The sequence below is a fragment of the Aspergillus luchuensis genome, chromosome 4 (genome assembly GCF_016861625.1).
Source record: "Aspergillus luchuensis IFO 4308 DNA, chromosome 4, nearly complete sequence".
In the NCBI taxonomy this organism is placed as follows: Eukaryota; Fungi; Ascomycota; class Eurotiomycetes; order Eurotiales; family Aspergillaceae; genus Aspergillus; species Aspergillus luchuensis.
This window is the reverse complement of record NC_054852.1, coordinates 785,761-802,082: the sequence shown is the minus strand read 5'-3', so window position 1 is coordinate 802,082 and position 16,322 is coordinate 785,761. Positions and strand designations below refer to the sequence as shown.

General features: G+C 49.1%; 5 protein-coding genes across 5 annotated transcripts; 3 read left to right on the top strand and 2 right to left on the bottom strand.

Moving 5' to 3' along the window:
* Positions 1-369: 369 nt before the first annotated feature.
* AKAW2_40298A (uncharacterized protein) lies at positions 370-1,056 on the top strand (the record flags this gene model as incomplete). The annotated part of the gene is made up of 1 exon (XM_041688610.1): positions 370-1,056. One exon carries the CDS (start codon positions 370-372, stop codon positions 1,054-1,056), a length of 687 nt encoding a protein of 228 aa, XP_041542378.1.
* Positions 1,057-1,783: 727 nt separating this feature from the next.
* On the bottom strand, positions 1,784-3,705 carry AKAW2_40297S (uncharacterized protein; the record flags this gene model as incomplete). The annotated part of the gene is made up of 5 exons (XM_041688609.1): positions 1,784-1,880; positions 1,934-2,840; positions 2,893-3,237; positions 3,284-3,424; positions 3,480-3,705. The coding sequence occupies 5 exons, from the start codon at positions 3,703-3,705 to the stop codon at positions 1,784-1,786; spliced, it is 1,716 nt and encodes a 571-aa protein (XP_041542377.1).
* Positions 3,706-5,854: 2,149 nt separating this feature from the next.
* Positions 5,855-6,145, top strand: AKAW2_40296A (uncharacterized protein; the record flags this gene model as incomplete). Its single annotated transcript, XM_041688608.1, has 1 exon — positions 5,855-6,145. The coding sequence occupies one exon, from the start codon at positions 5,855-5,857 to the stop codon at positions 6,143-6,145; it is 291 nt and encodes a 96-aa protein (XP_041542376.1).
* Positions 6,146-9,601: 3,456 nt separating this feature from the next.
* Positions 9,602-13,294, top strand: chsF (chitin synthase CHS3; the record flags this gene model as incomplete). Its single annotated transcript, XM_041688607.1, has 3 exons — positions 9,602-12,300; positions 12,347-13,152; positions 13,203-13,294. The coding sequence occupies 3 exons, from the start codon at positions 9,602-9,604 to the stop codon at positions 13,292-13,294; spliced, it is 3,597 nt and encodes a 1,198-aa protein (XP_041542375.1).
* A 390-nt stretch (positions 13,295-13,684) lies between these two features.
* On the bottom strand, positions 13,685-15,757 carry AKAW2_40294S (putative extracellular lipase; the record flags this gene model as incomplete). The annotated part of the gene is made up of 5 exons (XM_041688606.1): positions 13,685-14,749; positions 14,818-14,989; positions 15,045-15,117; positions 15,169-15,314; positions 15,366-15,757. 5 exons carry the CDS (start codon positions 15,755-15,757, stop codon positions 13,685-13,687), a joined length of 1,848 nt encoding a protein of 615 aa, XP_041542374.1.
* Between the last annotated feature and the right edge of the window lie 565 nt (positions 15,758-16,322).

The following is a 16,322-nucleotide window of genomic DNA, read 5'->3' as shown; positions in this document are numbered from 1 at the left end:
TTTAATTATATTTAAATCTGTACAATTTCACATAAAAAAATTATAAAAAAAATATTTTGGTAGAATATTAATCTTTTAATATTTAAATATAATAATATCAGTTTTAAAATCCACTATATCATATAAATTTGTCGAGATAAATAGATTTGAAATAGATGAGTTTTGGTGTGATTTTGGGGGTTGTCCCGAGACTTTTGAACACTTATTGTAGCTATTATTTGATTTGGTCCCGCCATCCTCAACTACCATAAGCGGTTAGTTCCACCCCGCGGGGCCTGGCCGGGAAAATTCTTCCCAAATGAGAATTGTCCGATAGAGTGTAAACCATCTATAACCAGCATACACCCCCAGCAGACCAAATAGCACAGCATGGGCATGAAAGAGCTGCCCATCACCCCTCGTGGAATCTTCTGGCAAGAAGACTTTATCACGCCCGAACACGAGCAGCAACTAATCTCCATCTTCCGGCATGAACTAAAGTGGCCCGACCGCAGCGGGCGCACATCTCTCCACTACGGCTACACATTCGATTATAAGACTTTCGGAGTAGACCCCGAGATACCCTATAAGGAGTTTCCAGATTGGCTGAAGCCCCTGATTCCCACGACGGAGTCCCGTCCTCCAGATCAGGTCTGTCTGCAGTATTATCCTCCGGGAAGTGGCATCCCACCTCATGTAGATGCGCACCTGGCGTGGGATCAGCTGTATGCGCTGTCGCTGGGTGCGCCGGTCTTGATGCAGTTCCGGAAGGGCAAGACGGAGGAGCGGATCGATGTGGATTTGACCCCGCGGACGATGATGGCGATGGCTGGGGATGCGAGGCTTCATTGGACGCATGGGATCAAGAAGCGGAAGACAGATACCTTACCCGATGGCTCGGTGAGGCTGAGGGAGGATAGGTGGAGTCTTACGTATCGGTGGCTTAGGAAAGGGGAGTGTGAGTGTGGAAATGTTGAGCTTTGTGATGTTGCCCAGAGACGGAATGGTATTGAGAAGGAGAAGAGGTCGTTGAAGCAGTTAGCTGAGGAGAGTGCCGGGCAGACTGCTTCTGAATGATCGGTGTTTGGCTGATGGAGCGATACAAAGATGAGTCGATGACCGCATATCTTCATATACAGCCTGTGGCTTTTGGTGGTGTCGTCAAGGGTCACCAAAGGCCATTCACTCGGACGAACTGCCTAATTTCCTGCGTATGGCACGATGGAAGAAGCGTCCTATGGAATAGGGAATGGCAATGATTGCGTGATATCCCAGTCAGGCATTCATTCGGACTCCAACGGATACTGAAAGGAGAATATTGCCGCTCGAAGGCTCCTGATACTCCAAGGCCTTCATTGGTGGTTGCATGGAACGCCTACTACATTCGACAGCCAGCACAACTTTGCTGTGGGTGCAACCCTTTGAGACACCAGCCATATCCTGGGATTGAATTCATTCCTAGGTTGGAATCCAAGACCGCATAATGCACAAACCAAGCTGATCCCTAGCTTGTCCTCATACATAAAGGTATCGTGTGTGATATTACTCAAATATATATACCGCACCATTCTGATTCGGCAAGAAGAAACCAGTTCAATCATCTTCACAATTTTAGTGTGAGAATCACCGATAAGTCTTGTCCGCAAGATGAGCCGAACCGCCACACTATGTGTTGAGAGGTTTCTCTCACTGAGTGTCAAGAACTATAGCTGACACTGAGCAAAGGGACCAATGCCTTCGACCTTGGGATTCTGCTTTGCCCTTACACTTGGCCTTTAATAAGGAAGACACCTTTAGTCGCTAATTAATGAAGACTACCGAGCAAATCCTCCTCTTCCACGCTCAAAGTAGATACTGCAGATCCCCGAGCAGATGGGAAATAGTCAGCATCAATGCCACACCTGTTTACACCGTTAGTATATGTTAGGAAATTGTTATAGAAGTTGTATTTTACGTTGCTTCGGGCTCCGGTAGTACTCCTTCATTGAGATACCGCCTCAGATGTCCAACGGTACATAATGAAGGCATGCTGAGAGTACAGTGGCCATACGATATCTGCTGCACAAGGCGAGCGCCTTCAAAGCTGTTCTGAGCTTTCTTTGCAGATATTAACGGACACACAGGATCCCAGGTAGTCGACAATATCAGTATTGGCTCAGCTGTTTTCACCCGGGGAGACCCAGGATAGCACCGAGGGTGGAAGCCATGGGTTGTGGGAATCGACCACGAGGCTCGGTCATAGATATCAGATCCTTGATACCTTGATACCAAAAAGGACATTTCCGGTCTGGAACTAACATAATTGTAGACCGGCTTGATACCATGTACTGGGGAATCCTTCCCGCTTTTTCGGTTATCATTCAAACCAATGAAGGTAGTGGAATCATCGACGAGATACTTGAGAACCCATGACTCGGAGTATGCGTTGTAAGCAGGGGTCGTGTTGCCGTTAAGTAGCTCGACCAGGTTGTGTGCAAAGACAGGCCAAGTTGATGGCTTGTATAGGGCGAATAATATTCCGTTGCGTACTAGACTTCGTCGAGTGATTGCACCATAACTCGTGCTATTCAAGTAAACGGGAATTGGCTCTTCTTCAAGCTCGCGCAAGAAGCTAACAATATGGGACTGAAGTTGGCTAGGCGACCTCGATTGCTCTCCCTTGATTGAGCGCAACGGGCAAGCTTCTCCAGCTTTGAAACATTCTTCTACAAAGCCGGTGAAGATTTTGTCCGTGTCGGTTAAGTACTCTTCGAATAAAAAGGAATTGTACCATTCATCCAGATCACTGATGCCGTCAAGTACCATTCGGGAAACCCGCTCTGGGAAAATCTGCGCATATGTCTGACCGAGTGTGGTTCCATCTATGCGCCTGTTATTTTATTGACCTCGCCCGGAGAACAGAAAGGTACGTACAACTAAGTCCCCAATAAAACATCTTCTGCTGTCCGATCGCGTCGAGGATCAAGTCCATATCAGCAGCTATCTGTGGGGTGTTTATGTATCTACCATATTCGCCCATCATATCTTTACAAGCATTTGCTTTATTCTCGGCCTTGGTGTACATCTCGCCGGCTTGGAACTGAAGGTCCCAAGGGTTGCTGGCGAACGCGGCAGTGCGTTCGGCGTTGCTTGCGTAGCAAACAGCTTTCGGCATTGATCCACTTACGCCACGAGGGTCGAAACTGAGTAAGTGGAAGTCTTCCCCAATGAGCTTATTGAGATCGGATGCAGATCCGCGCAGAAAGCCCACTCCACTGGCTGCAATATGTCAGTGAATGCCACGCTACCTGGACTCTCAACGTACCTCCAGGTCCCCCGGGGTTCAGGAAGATATGTCTATCTCCGGTTGCAGATGCATTCTTGGCTAGCATTCTAATGATAGGTATCGAGAAAGCCTTGTCGGACGGTTGGCTAAAATGATCCATGGGAACATCCAGTCGGGAACCTTCCTGTCGCGTCAACGCCATTTATAACAGGCCAAAAGACATCTGCATACTTACATTGGAGAGTATGGTTGTTAGCTTCACCGCAGTCCTTCCACTGCAATATCGAACCCCCATGAGGGTTGAGGGGCATCTGGGCATCTTTGGCCAAAAATGGTGCCACAATAGCAGGGCTTATACATACTGTGACTAAAACACACGAAACAAGGCTACTCCAGCCTTTGGGCCCGAGCATTATCGGCGAGGTATTTTCGAGGGAAAACTTGTGTGGTTTGACTAGCATGAAGACTTGATTGATGGTATGTGAGTTTACTCTCTTGAAGTAGTGCCACACTGGCTGAGGAAATATATCAGCAATCGCCTTTCCTATGCCATAGAAGCGGCAATATATAACTGAAGACTAGAAGGACTGAGTCATCGCAAGTGAGTAAGTGCACAGATGCATGCAGCGAGTGGTTGTCCTTTCGTTGGATTCACCGAACAGTTCTGCCTCGGCTTTTCTTTGTTCGGATGTTTCCACTTTCTGCCCCTCTCAGCCGCTTGGTAGGTACTGGGAATAGCCAAATCAAATGAGTATAGCAGCACTGTCTACATCTGATTGAATTTCACTATTCAATACTGATGATTCAATCCCAAATCTGTCTATCTCATATATTACAGAAAGCCTGAAGAGGGACTTCTGCGGACGACTGAGCCATCCATGCTAGGTGCTACGCTTACCTATAGTTTTCTCCTCTTACTAGCTGCTCGCGTTCGCTTCGTCTCTTCGATTTCCCCCGTCTCTTAAGTGTCTTGGCTCACTTCGATCTCTTTCGTTGGCTCTGTCTCTTTTGTTTTACAATATTGTTAGTTCTTTTCAGCCTGTTCGTTTCTTGACTAACCGCCACATCTTCCACTGGCATCCCACCGGAAACGACCCCCATAGCATCCGAATGTTCGCATGCACCTCAAAGAAGGCATAGAATTTACGATTAACCCAGGCATCTCATCACTCGCTTCTCGTGGCCACACCCGTGCTTGTGGAAACTAGATTATACTCCGGAGGTCGGTTGCTAGCCAGATAGAGTATGAGAGTGTGTTCGGATAGATGATTCAAGGTGCAGACTATTTGATCCGAGTCTATGACTTACAAGGAAGCAACCAGGCGAATGTCGCTTACAGCAGTAGCGCACTGAGTGAAAAGATGCTTCGGGAAAAGGAGGCAGGAAGTAATCAAATACGTCGGCGAGTATGATGTCACAGCCGCGGCGGATTAAGGTCATGATTAGTCTACCAAGAGGAGTTTCCTGGGGCTAGGATGTTTCGTGTATGTTCATTTCTGTGATGTCCGTGTTTACAATTAAATTCCGAGATTTCTGTGCAGATGATGCCTTCTCCCCATGCACATCAGTGGTGCGGTACTTGCGAAAATTGCTCTGCTGGACCCCTTGGGTTGGTCCCGGTCCAAATACCCCATCTTAGAAGTTGAGATTGGGCTTTAAATGATACTGAGAATGAAGTGTATTGGCTAGGTTAATCCCTCATGTAAATAAATTGTTTATTGCATACCATCTTTTCTAGAGACTGCTATTATGTACGGATCTTCTATAAGTTGAAGAAAAACACCATGGTGTCTCGCTCAATCTAGATCAATGACCTCACGCTCCATAGAGTCTCCCTCCTCAACTTCAGGGGATGCCGTAGAATTTAAATTCTCCATATGGTCATCTAGATTATCCTTTTCTTCATACGATTTTTCCTTGAATTTGAACTTCAAGATATTTAACCCATCGCTCCAAAGAGGAGGAACTTCCCTGGCCAGAAGCAGAGAAGACACTGATAAGAAAACCTCATATCCGTGGAAGCAGCCGAAGGAGTAAGATGACGAACTCAAAACAATCATTCCATTCAAAATATCAGAGATAACGTAGTATTCTGCTTTCCTTCCATGGTATTTACCTCTCACCTACCACTTAGGTGCTGCATGGTACATGTACAGTTTGTCGAGATTGCTAGCCAGTGGATTATTCCTGCAGTATCAGTAACACCTGCATGATAATATCCTTGATTCCTGTTCGCAGCTCTCCGGTATATTGAAGTATCTATATCAACGTCTCCGAAAATCACACTATGTTTGGGGCCATCTCCTGTATTTGTTTCTTTCTTATCAAACCCCAACCGTCAAGTCTGTTTCGAGTACCATCAAAAAGCCGGAACCATCCTCAAAACCCAACCCACAAAAGCATCTCACCTCGATAGGATTGTTTATATACTACTTCACTCCTTCCAAAGATTGCTTTGCCGCCACTTCAATCATCACTGTTACTGTTTCATTTACGGCCAAACCCCTAACCCACCATTAACAACCCCCTGAAACAATCAGCATCATGTCCATTCCCTACCTCAATGGCCTCATCAACGGCCACAGCGACAACGATAACCGCAGCATCCCCATGTCCTACGCTGACCTCAACGCACCCGGTTGGAACGGCGAGTGGGACTTAGCCCCAGCTTGTGCTGAGGCCCAATGGCGGGTGGAGCTTGAGGCCAACCCTGACCTGCCCGCGGACCGCTTGGGGGCCGTGGTCGTGTTTCGAGGACTGGACATGCGCCTGTTTCCCATCGTGAACGGTCAGGCGCAGGAGCCATTCGAGTATGAAGGCGAGATGGAGTGGGTGTCCGAAAGTAACGAGTTCGAAGAGGCATTCCATGCGTTTTGTGATATGCTGGCGCATGGAAACTGAGGTTCGTTGTGGGGTAGATCGATAACGTTCGGTCTGTTTTTGCTTGTTGATCCACAACGGGAAGCAGAAAACGGACAAAGAAGAAGAAAGCAATCAAAGCGTAGTATCTTTGCACAAAATCTACGCGGAGTAAGCCTTCAGTGGGACAACTCCAGACCCCTACTCTTTATATCTTTCTGATTGTAGCTACCATGTTACCTGAATATTTCGAGTAGCAGTCATCAGTCAAGTGTGGTTAGTGTGTAAGCTGCAGCCACTAATCAGGCCGGTTAGTGGGGGCCAAACTATTGTGCTCTGAAGTAACACCCGGAGTAGAAGGTCATATTACAGTGTGGATAACTTTATATACTAGTGGTCAGGCAATCCAATATCTTCCATGAACTAGCTCCGTGGAAAATGTAACCGAGGTCTCAGATTCGCAATACGTATAAAACTGAATCTTCTGTGGATGTGTTTGCGATGGATCCGTTGCTGACGGTTACGGATGATCGATTGCTGTAGGTGGAGAGGTATTGGGGCAGTGGAAAGGGTTGTCGAGGAAGGATACAGTAGTGCATCAGTGCGAGGGGAAGCATGCGATGATGCTGGGGGCAAGGTATGTGAATGGGTTGCAGTTAGTCTTGAGCTGGGTGTTGGGGAGAGGGAGGTTTAGACTGTATAAATCCATGATAAAACTGCGCTGTTGTTGCGATATGAGGTCAGTAGTTTATTTGTGCATAGATCAAGGGCTGGGCCAGAAAATGTTATGGGAGTCACTATCCATGATTGTGTCAGCATTGGATGATGTTATCCTGCTTCTTGTGTCCTCTGTTGAACTATACAGAGTTTGGACTAAAAGTCATGTCTTGTAGAAATGAATACATGGAGAGGCTCATATGGCGATAAGAATGATAATGATTAAGAAGGAGAGAAGGAGGAGGAGGAGGACAGGTATATAGGCTAGCTACATGATGGTTCAATTATACTAGTTAGGAAGGTGGGAATGGTTAGGTGACCGTCACAGGGGCTGGACTTACACCATATTCACCGTCATGCCTTGTGCTGTTGACCAGTTATGGGGCTGAATGCTTACATATAAAAAAATTTCTTGAGTCTTCAGGCGTGAAATTTATATTTGTGAACTATATATCTGATATTGGGGTAGCTTTTGACTGACTTGCTAGGCATAGTATCTAGTATCACGAAGATCTGTCAACGCACTAACCACTCGACCAAAAACAACATATCGCGTCTAATAGTTAGCCAGGTGACAGAAAGATATGTGTCCCAACATTGAAGACTTATAGTAAATAACATAAACACCGCTTGAGCATCATCGTAGGTACAAAATTAGAAAAGAAAAGAAATTACGACCACCATGTGGGTCATCCTCCTACGTTCAAAGCTTCACAATTGCTGGAGACTGAGAGACAGAGTTTTCATCTGTAGAATAGTGCACTTACTCAACAACATTAGCATCTACTTAGCTCTACTAATTAGGCCTGTGTCCGTGACGCATCCATGGTGGAATTATTTGATAAAGCTCGTAATAATGCCTATTATTTCGACCGTGACATATCCTGTTTGCAGGTATCAGACCGCTTTTGCAATTAATACTTGTACCTACACAAGTACTCTGGGTAGCTGCAGCGTATTACCGTTATGGGCTTTTGCGGCTTATGGTACACGACAAAGTATAGGTTTATTATGTTAAGACTCCACGGCCGTTACCTGCATGATGCCGATAACAACGGTCCACCGACAATCGCGGGGCGCAAAAATGATTCACCGAGCTGGAGGGTCAGCCATTCAAAACCTAGCAAGTAGCAAGCCAGGAACCAAGGCTTACAGCACATCTTGGAACATTTTGAGTTATTTTCAGGCCACACCTTTGGGCTGCAAGTGCAAAAGTTACAACATCACATACTGCTATTAATAGTATTCTGATTCTCTAAGATATAAACTCTATTCCCATATTCCGCTAGTTGCTTTTTAGTAGAGGGAATATATATCTATTATATCCCTGTAACCCTCGAGCTTTCATTTATATTAAATGCAAGATAACTACGAAGTAGTGAGAGGTATTTGAACGGAGTGAAAAAGAAAGAAAGAAAGAAAGTGAAATGATTGCATCATGTGGAGAGGAGAATTAGGGAAATTTTCCCACATAGGCAATAGGCATGTCTCGGAGTCCGGACTGGCACTAACCCCAAAGCAGCTAGTCAGGGTCCGGGCCAGACCAGTCGGCACTCTGACTAGTGACTTGACTACAAGCTGATTGCCCCTAGCGACGCTGTCCCGTGGGCGGGCAATTATTTGTGTACACACCCGAGCCCTCGTCATTTACCCCAGGCTTTCTTCTGAGTGAGTTGCTTCCAAGCAGTGAGTGTATGGAATACATTCTTGGTCAAACTACCAGATTGCCCTGATCTAGATCACTTCATGCACTCACTGACAGCACGATTCAGTTTCACATACCGATCGGACTCTGCATTCCTGCCTCCCCCGGACATTATTCCACTAGCATCCCACCACACTCAGACTAACACTTGCTGGGGTCTTGGCGACGATAAGCGGCCACACCCCGTGATAGTCCCAGTTTCAGCATCGGTTCCCCCCTCATCATCTGTCCAGCATTGACTCTTTCTTCTTTTTCTCTTCTGTCTCTTTCCAGTCCGCTTTCCAACCCATTGCCCGGCCTGGCACCACGACTTCCTCTCCCCAACCCCTCCTGACCCTCTAGTTCCGGTGCAGATCCTCAAACTGGAGTCCCCGTTGATCAGCTATCGTCGCATCCACGCCTATCCTTATCTAGTCATCGAAAGAACTTCGCCGGCTCCGACTAATCAAGTTAAGGTGGCATTACTATTGGGTGTTAACGACGCTTAGTGCACCTCGAACCATCCCAGGCCGGGTTCGGGTCCATCTCCGCCGCTCGACTAGTATTAGTATCCTCTCTTTGACCACTCGCGCCCGCACTATTTCCCCTTCCTTTCCTCTCTTCATCCATCGCGCCCTCAGTTATCCTTTGTGCGCTACTAAAACCATCCACATCTCGCCTTGGCAGGGGGTTTGGTAGCTAGCGCTTCCTCGCATCTTGCTCATCTACCGCACTGGGATCTCCCTGTTCGCATTCGTTTCTTCTCTGCGGTTGCGGGAGCATTTCCAGGAACCGGCCACTCAGCTGCGCGCATTTATACGAGGCTGTTCAACCGATATTCTCACCCGTTACTCTACCTCTGTCAATCGTTCAGTCGCTTGAATCACTGCATTCTAGTCCACCCACCGCGCGATCAATTCGCCCACCCTCTTCTTGCCTATGCGATAGAAAAAGGTGAGTCGACTCACCCCAGTGCGATTGTCTACACATCGGTTGCATCGAGCTATTCATGAGATGGATCATCGAGTCTAGAAAATACAACTATTGCCTGCGCAAAGACACCATTGCTAACTTACGACATCCCCGTCCTGCAGGCTATGTCTCTACCTCAGCGTCCGGGGAAAGCCTCCCCGCGACGAGAAGATACCTACTCCTCTTTTCGAGAGTCCTCCCGCCGACGGCATCGCACCCACGAGAGCGGCCGCTACCATGATTCATCGGCCGAATCCCCATCAGGGCACCGGCACCATCGCCATCACCGCTCACGCAGCTCCCGAAGACGCGACGACGTGGACGAAGAGAGGGGAGAAGTGGGCGCAGAATCAAGACACAAGAAGACTCTATCGAAGCCGGAACGCAGTCGGGTCGACCATAACCATCCGCACTATCATTATCGCCAGAAATCTCAGAATATGCCCACGCAGCCATCGACGACCGGGGATGAGCCCCTAATGGGAGCAGACGGGGAGGCGGAGACAAACAGCTCGCAGAGCATGGACTACAAAGGAAAGGATAGGGTGTATGTGACGGAGGGAAATATCAACCAGCCCCTAGAACGCCTTCCAAATCGACGTCGCATCAAGAAACGGCGATCATCACGCAAGATTACCCGAAGAGCAGCGGCAGCGGAGAGGAAGCGCCAGGAGGCCTTGGAACAAGTGCGGCCACCCAGCCCGTGGACAACATACTGCGCAATTATTACCTTCTGGGCTCCCGACTTCATCTTGAAGTGCTTTGGAATGCCCAAGAAAGCCCAGCGGAGTGCCTGGCGAGAGAAGATTGGCCTCATCAGTCTCATCCTACTCGTCGGAGCATTCGTCGGTTTTCTGACGTTCGGATTCACAGCGACCGTGTGCGGAACCCCTCCCACACGCCTGAGGATCAATGAGGTCAGTAGTAACTACATGATCTTCCACGGCAAGGCCTACGATCTATCCCACTCCACTCACCCGGCCGCTGCTGGCATTCCTGCCGGTTCCAATGTCCTCTGGGATCTGCCCCACAAGTACGGAGGACAGGACGGAAGTTTCTTCTTCCAAGAAGTCAATGGGGCGTGCAAGAATCTAATCACCCTTGCCGACGGATCGGATGTGCCTACCAATTCAGCCGGCGACCTCGCCTGGTACTTTCCCTGTCACGCTTTCAATCAAGATGGGTCGTCCAAACCGAACAAGACGGTAGATTACTACCTTGGCTGGGCCTGTCATACGTCGGGGACGGCTCGGAAAGCCTTTTATAACTTGAACAGCGCCGGAGACGTGTACTTCACGTGGGATGACACCAAAAATACGAGCCGAAACCTTGCCGTTTACGATGGCGACGTACTCGATCTGGATCTTTTGGAATGGTTCAACGCATCTCAGGTGAACTGGCCATCGAAATTCGATGAGCTTCGCGAGAATTCCAAGGTCCGTGGGGTCGACCTCACGTACTATCTGCAAACGGGCCAGGAAAAGAGGATCGGCCAGTGTCTGTCGCAGATCATCAAGGTCGGCAGTATCGACACTGATACGGTTGGATGTATCGCCTCAAAGGTCGTCCTATACGTCTCGTTGATTTTCATCTTGTCCATCGTCGTGGTGAAGTTCATTTTCGCTCTGCTCTTCCAGTGGTTTATCTCCGCTCGCTACGCTGCACCCAGGACCAGTATGGGCTCCGACTCCAAGACACGGAACCAGCAAATCGAGGACTGGGCCAACGATATTTATCGACCTGGTCCGCGCATGACGGATTACAGTATGGTGGAAAGGGGCACCAAACGGGCAAGCTTCCTGCCGACTACCTCTCGCTTCTCCAGCCCGTACACTGTGAGCAACGGAGGCAAGCAGAAATATCAGTACGTCACGATGGCGAGCCAAAATTCAACAACACGCCTAGTGCCAGGTGCCACCAACTCGATGTACAAGCAAAGCCACAACAGCAGCGGGGGGAGCATCGGGCCCAATGGATCAGCCAGTCGATCAAGTCTTGCCCTTCCCGGACAGGACTCACGGTATTCAACTGCCATGCTCGAATCAGAAGCTCCGGGGATGGGCGGGTATGTCCACGAGGGTGTGATCCCGCAGCCACCGCCGGAATGGCAACCCTACGGGTTTCCTCTTGCCCACTCACTCTGCCTGGTTACCTGTTACTCGGAAGGTGAAGAGGGCATCCGCACTACATTGGACTCCATCGCCATGACCGATTATCCGAACAGCCATAAGACTATCCTCGTGATCTGCGATGGAATGATCAAAGGAAAGGGTGAGGAGTTTTCCACCCCAGAGATTGTCCTAGGAATGATGAAGGATCCCATCATCCCCAAGGATGAAGTGAAGTCATTCTCATATGTTGCCGTTGCCACCGGGTCGAAGCGTCACAACATGGCAAAGGTGTATGCCGGGTTTTATGATTACGGCGTGGACTCCGTTATTCCAGAGGAAAAACAGCAGCGCGTCCCGATGATGGTTATTGTAAAAAGCGGCACTCCATCCGAAGCAAACAAGTCAAAGCCGGGAAATCGGGGCAAGCGAGACAGTCAGATCATTTTGATGTCCTTCCTCCAAAAGGTCATGTTCGACGAACGGATGACAGAACTTGAATACGAAATGTTCAACGGCTTATGGCAGGTGACCGGCATCTCTCCTGATTTCTATGAAGTCATTCTCATGGTCGATGCCGACACCAAGGTGTTCCCCGACAGTTTGACCCATATGATTGCTGCGATGGTCAAGGATCCGGAGGTAATGGGACTGTGTGGTGAAACGAAGATTGCCAACAAGACAGACAGCTGGGTGACAATGATCCAAGTATTTGAGTATGTATCCTCCACTTTTGTCTGATGGCAAGACTAACACAAGCAGGTATTTCATCTCGCATCATCAAGCCAAGGCCTTTGAATCGGTGTTTGGTGGTGTTACGTGTCTTCCCGGGTGCTTCTCGATGTATCGGATCAAAGCACCAAAGGGTGGTCAGAACTATTGGGTTCCGATTCTGGCGAGTCCTGATGTGGTGGAGCATTACTCGGAGAATGTGGTCGATACGCTGCACAAGAAGAATCTGCTTCTGCTAGGTGAAGATCGGTATTTATCGACACTGATGCTACGTACCTTTCCCAAGCGAAAGCAGATTTTTGTGCCCCAGGCTGTCTGCAAGACGCAGGTGCCGGACAAATTCATGGTCCTACTCTCACAGCGACGACGCTGGATCAACAGTACCGTGCACAACTTGATGGAGCTGGTCCTGGTACGAGACTTGTGCGGGACATTTTGCTTCAGTATGCAGTTCTGCATCTTCATTGAGTTGATTGGCACGCTCGTGCTTCCGGCAGCCATTGCTTTTACCTTTTACGTGGTCATAAACTCGATCGTGCACAGGCCAGTACAAGTGATTCCGCTGGTACTGCTTGCTCTGATCCTGGGATTGCCGGGAGTGTTGATTGTGGTAACGGCGCACAAGTTTGTGTATGTGCTGTGGATGTTTATATATTTGCTATCCTTGCCAGTGTGGAACTTTGTACTACCAACGTACTCGTACTGGAAGTTTGACGACTTCAGCTGGGGCGACACGCGGCAGACGTCCGAAGGGAAGGACAAGGGGCACGAAGCAGGGGAGGGAGAGTTTGACAGCAGCAAGATCACAATGAAGCGGTGGCGAGACTTTGAAAAGGGTAAGTCAACTCCAATGGGTGTGATGACCAGAACTAATAGCTTGTTATAGATCGCCGACTGCGCATGCAGATGTCGGGCTGGGGCCAGGCTCCGGGGCCGGGAGGGTATTCAACCTATCAAGACCCCTATGGGGGGCATTAACCATTGTGGTTGATTATTTTGACTGTATATTTCGGATGTTTGATGAGTTACGACGGATTGTACTATTGTAATTTTCTGTTTCTTTGCCGTCAGCTGGGGTCAGCTGGATTGTGCCTGTCATTCGAGCTGAATGACCGTACGCTCCGGCTGGCCTTTTTTGAATATGGCTTTATAATGTCATTTAATGCGTTTGGATTCAGCATGCGCTACCACAGCGATTGTGATATAGCAGATACGAGTAACGATATCGACGAATTGAACAATATGGATGCTTTCAGTAGTATTTTCAGAGGGTTCAGTGTACATAAACGAGTACACCGACCCTCTTTTGCAAACTACTCCTACAGTCTCATCCACATCACGTCGTAGCTAGTATAATTAAATAGGCCCTCACTCCGAAATACCACTCCTCGCGGCCCAAAACGCACACTCCCTAACTCCCCACTCATCCCTCCTCAACCCCGCCGCAACTCCAATCCCATCCCCGCCAGCCCGCTCATCATTCCCTTCCCCAAATACCATCACCTTCCCAACCCCTAGCCCCTCCCCGGAATCCGCACTGTACCTCTCCCACACCTCCCTCCCCTCATACCTGCCCCCCAGAACATTCGGATCCCCGTACACCACAAATGAAGTTAAATATGCATGGAACAAACCCGCCACCTCCCTCTGAGCCTCCGATATACCCCGCACCCCCGGATTAAACGTCTCATACTCCATCTGATCCCCGTGATTCGCGCCCCCAATGACGGTTTTATTCAACGCCCAGCGATACAAAAACACCGGCTGATTTGCAGTAGGATCAGCAGAAGCGAACCCCGCCGTCTGCCGTACTGGACACGCATACGCGTAATGTCCATACGCCGCTTCGAGGCGCTTGTATTGCCTTCCTAGCTCCGCGATTGGTCTAGTCTCTAGATATGGCGATGCCGAGGCGTAGATGTTTGGATCGGGGTATATCTCATCGATGAGTTGTATATCACTCTCAGGGTATGCGGGGAGCAGGGTTCGGAAGAACGAGGTGAAGTCCTCCGAGAGGGATAGGTTGCGAGGGACGTAGTAGGTTCCTTCATTTGTGTTGAATCCTGTAAGAATTGGCATTCTGTTCCACTGGTCCGAGCGCCATGCGTCGATAGGCCGGCGGTGGATGATCTCGTGGTCGATGACGGGCTGGAACGCCCAGCGGATAGACGGGTTATATTTGTCGAAGACGGCGATGGAGGCGGATGTTATGGTTTTGGATGGAAGGGCGCGGAGACAAGGAAGGATTGCTGTGTCGTTGGGGAGATTGGTGCAGCCGGTTGAGGTGAGGAAGTCGGCAAATTGGATTTCATGGAGGGAGGCATTGTACGGGTGCACGGCGCGGGAGGTGGCAGCGCCAGATTCGATGATGGCGCGGTGGAAGAGGGGGGTGGTATTTTGGTCGGGGGTGTGGTTCATGATGTGGTGGGCAATCTGGGAGGTAGGGTATTAGTTGGGGAGAGGTTGTGGAGGGCGAATGGAAGGGGACAGGGGTGTTTTACGGAGTGTGCGCCGGCGGAGAGGCCAATTAAAGTGACTTGGGTTGGGTCGCCGTTAAAATGCGCGATGTTGTCTTGGACCCATTGGAGAAGAAGGATTTGGTCGTGCAGGCCTAGATTGAGGATGCCTTCTCTGGCGGTCAGTGTCGAGGGGAGAAAGCCGAGGGCGCCGATACTGATGTTCTGTTAGTTGTGATCGGGTTGGATTGGGGAAAGGTTGATATACGTACCGGTAGTTGAAGCTGACTGCAACAAAGGGCTCGTCGGACCAGCCGACCATCGAGGCCGTGTTATGTCCGGAGGCTGCGTATTTAGCGGTGCATAAAGGAGGTGATTGAAGGGATTTGCACTCACCAGTACCACGGTTGTAGGCGCCTCCGTGCACGTATACAGCAACTGGGAGCTTTCCCTGGGCACCATGAGGCCGGAACACGTTGACTGTGAGACAGTCTTCATCGCCACCTATGTCTTTCGGATTCAAGAGTTGCTTCCCAGGGCACCTAGAAGCGATTAAACAGGATGTTGGTATAGTATACAAAGGGGAAGCCTACCTCGGGCCGAAATCAGTAGCATTGATAATGTCGTCCGACGCATTGACAGCCACCGCGCGGCGGAACCGTCTATCCCCAATTGGAGGCAATGCATAAGGAATTCCTCGAAAAGCGTCCACCGGGGTTTTGAGCGTGTCTGTCAAGGTGGTACCGACAACAGTGCCCTGTGCAATGATGACGCGAGGTCGACTAAAGAGCACGACATCTTGTAATGCTGTTGGGACCCACGGAGCAAGGATAGCTTGAATATGCTCGGTTGGGTGGGAGGCGAGTTGCTGGGCAAAAAGCAGGAGAAGAACTGGCAGTAAGGCCAGAACAATAGAGCGTGCACCTGGCATGTTGAAGTGTGGTTCAGATGGAGAAGGGCGGGGGACCTTCTCACTATTTATCATCGGGTCTACTTCTGGCGCCGAGGATATCTCTCGCATCTCCATTTGCAATCTTATCTCCGCTTCCTTATCGCTATCTCGGATACTTCTCCGGAATCGGGGGCGGCAGATGCAGCAGGGCTATTGTTGCATGACTGAGTGTGCAGGGTGATCAAAGTGGAAAATCCGATCATGATGTTGTGGGGACGTGTTTTTATTTTTATTGTTTTTAATCTTGAAAAATGTGTGGTAAAAGTGTTACTGAACCGTAAACATGTTGCGAAGGGGCTATAGCCCATCAATGTTGGTTTGTGCTACGCTGCGCCTCGCAAAGGGTCAAAAAAAGTTTTAATATAGGGGTGTACTGCTGGATTGGGTACTTGGAGTGGTACTCTACATGTTGTTTCCAAAACGATGTCCTGAGCGAATAATCGGATTCCATTCTGAGGTGAGAAGTAAAGTAGTAATGAAATCAAAGGGAAATGATCTAAATATATATCCAAGGTCACAGAATGTAAATGCGATATTGTACAGCCGTAAGAACAAAATGTGTGTCTGACTGCATATTTATTACTATCCTTACAGCAAA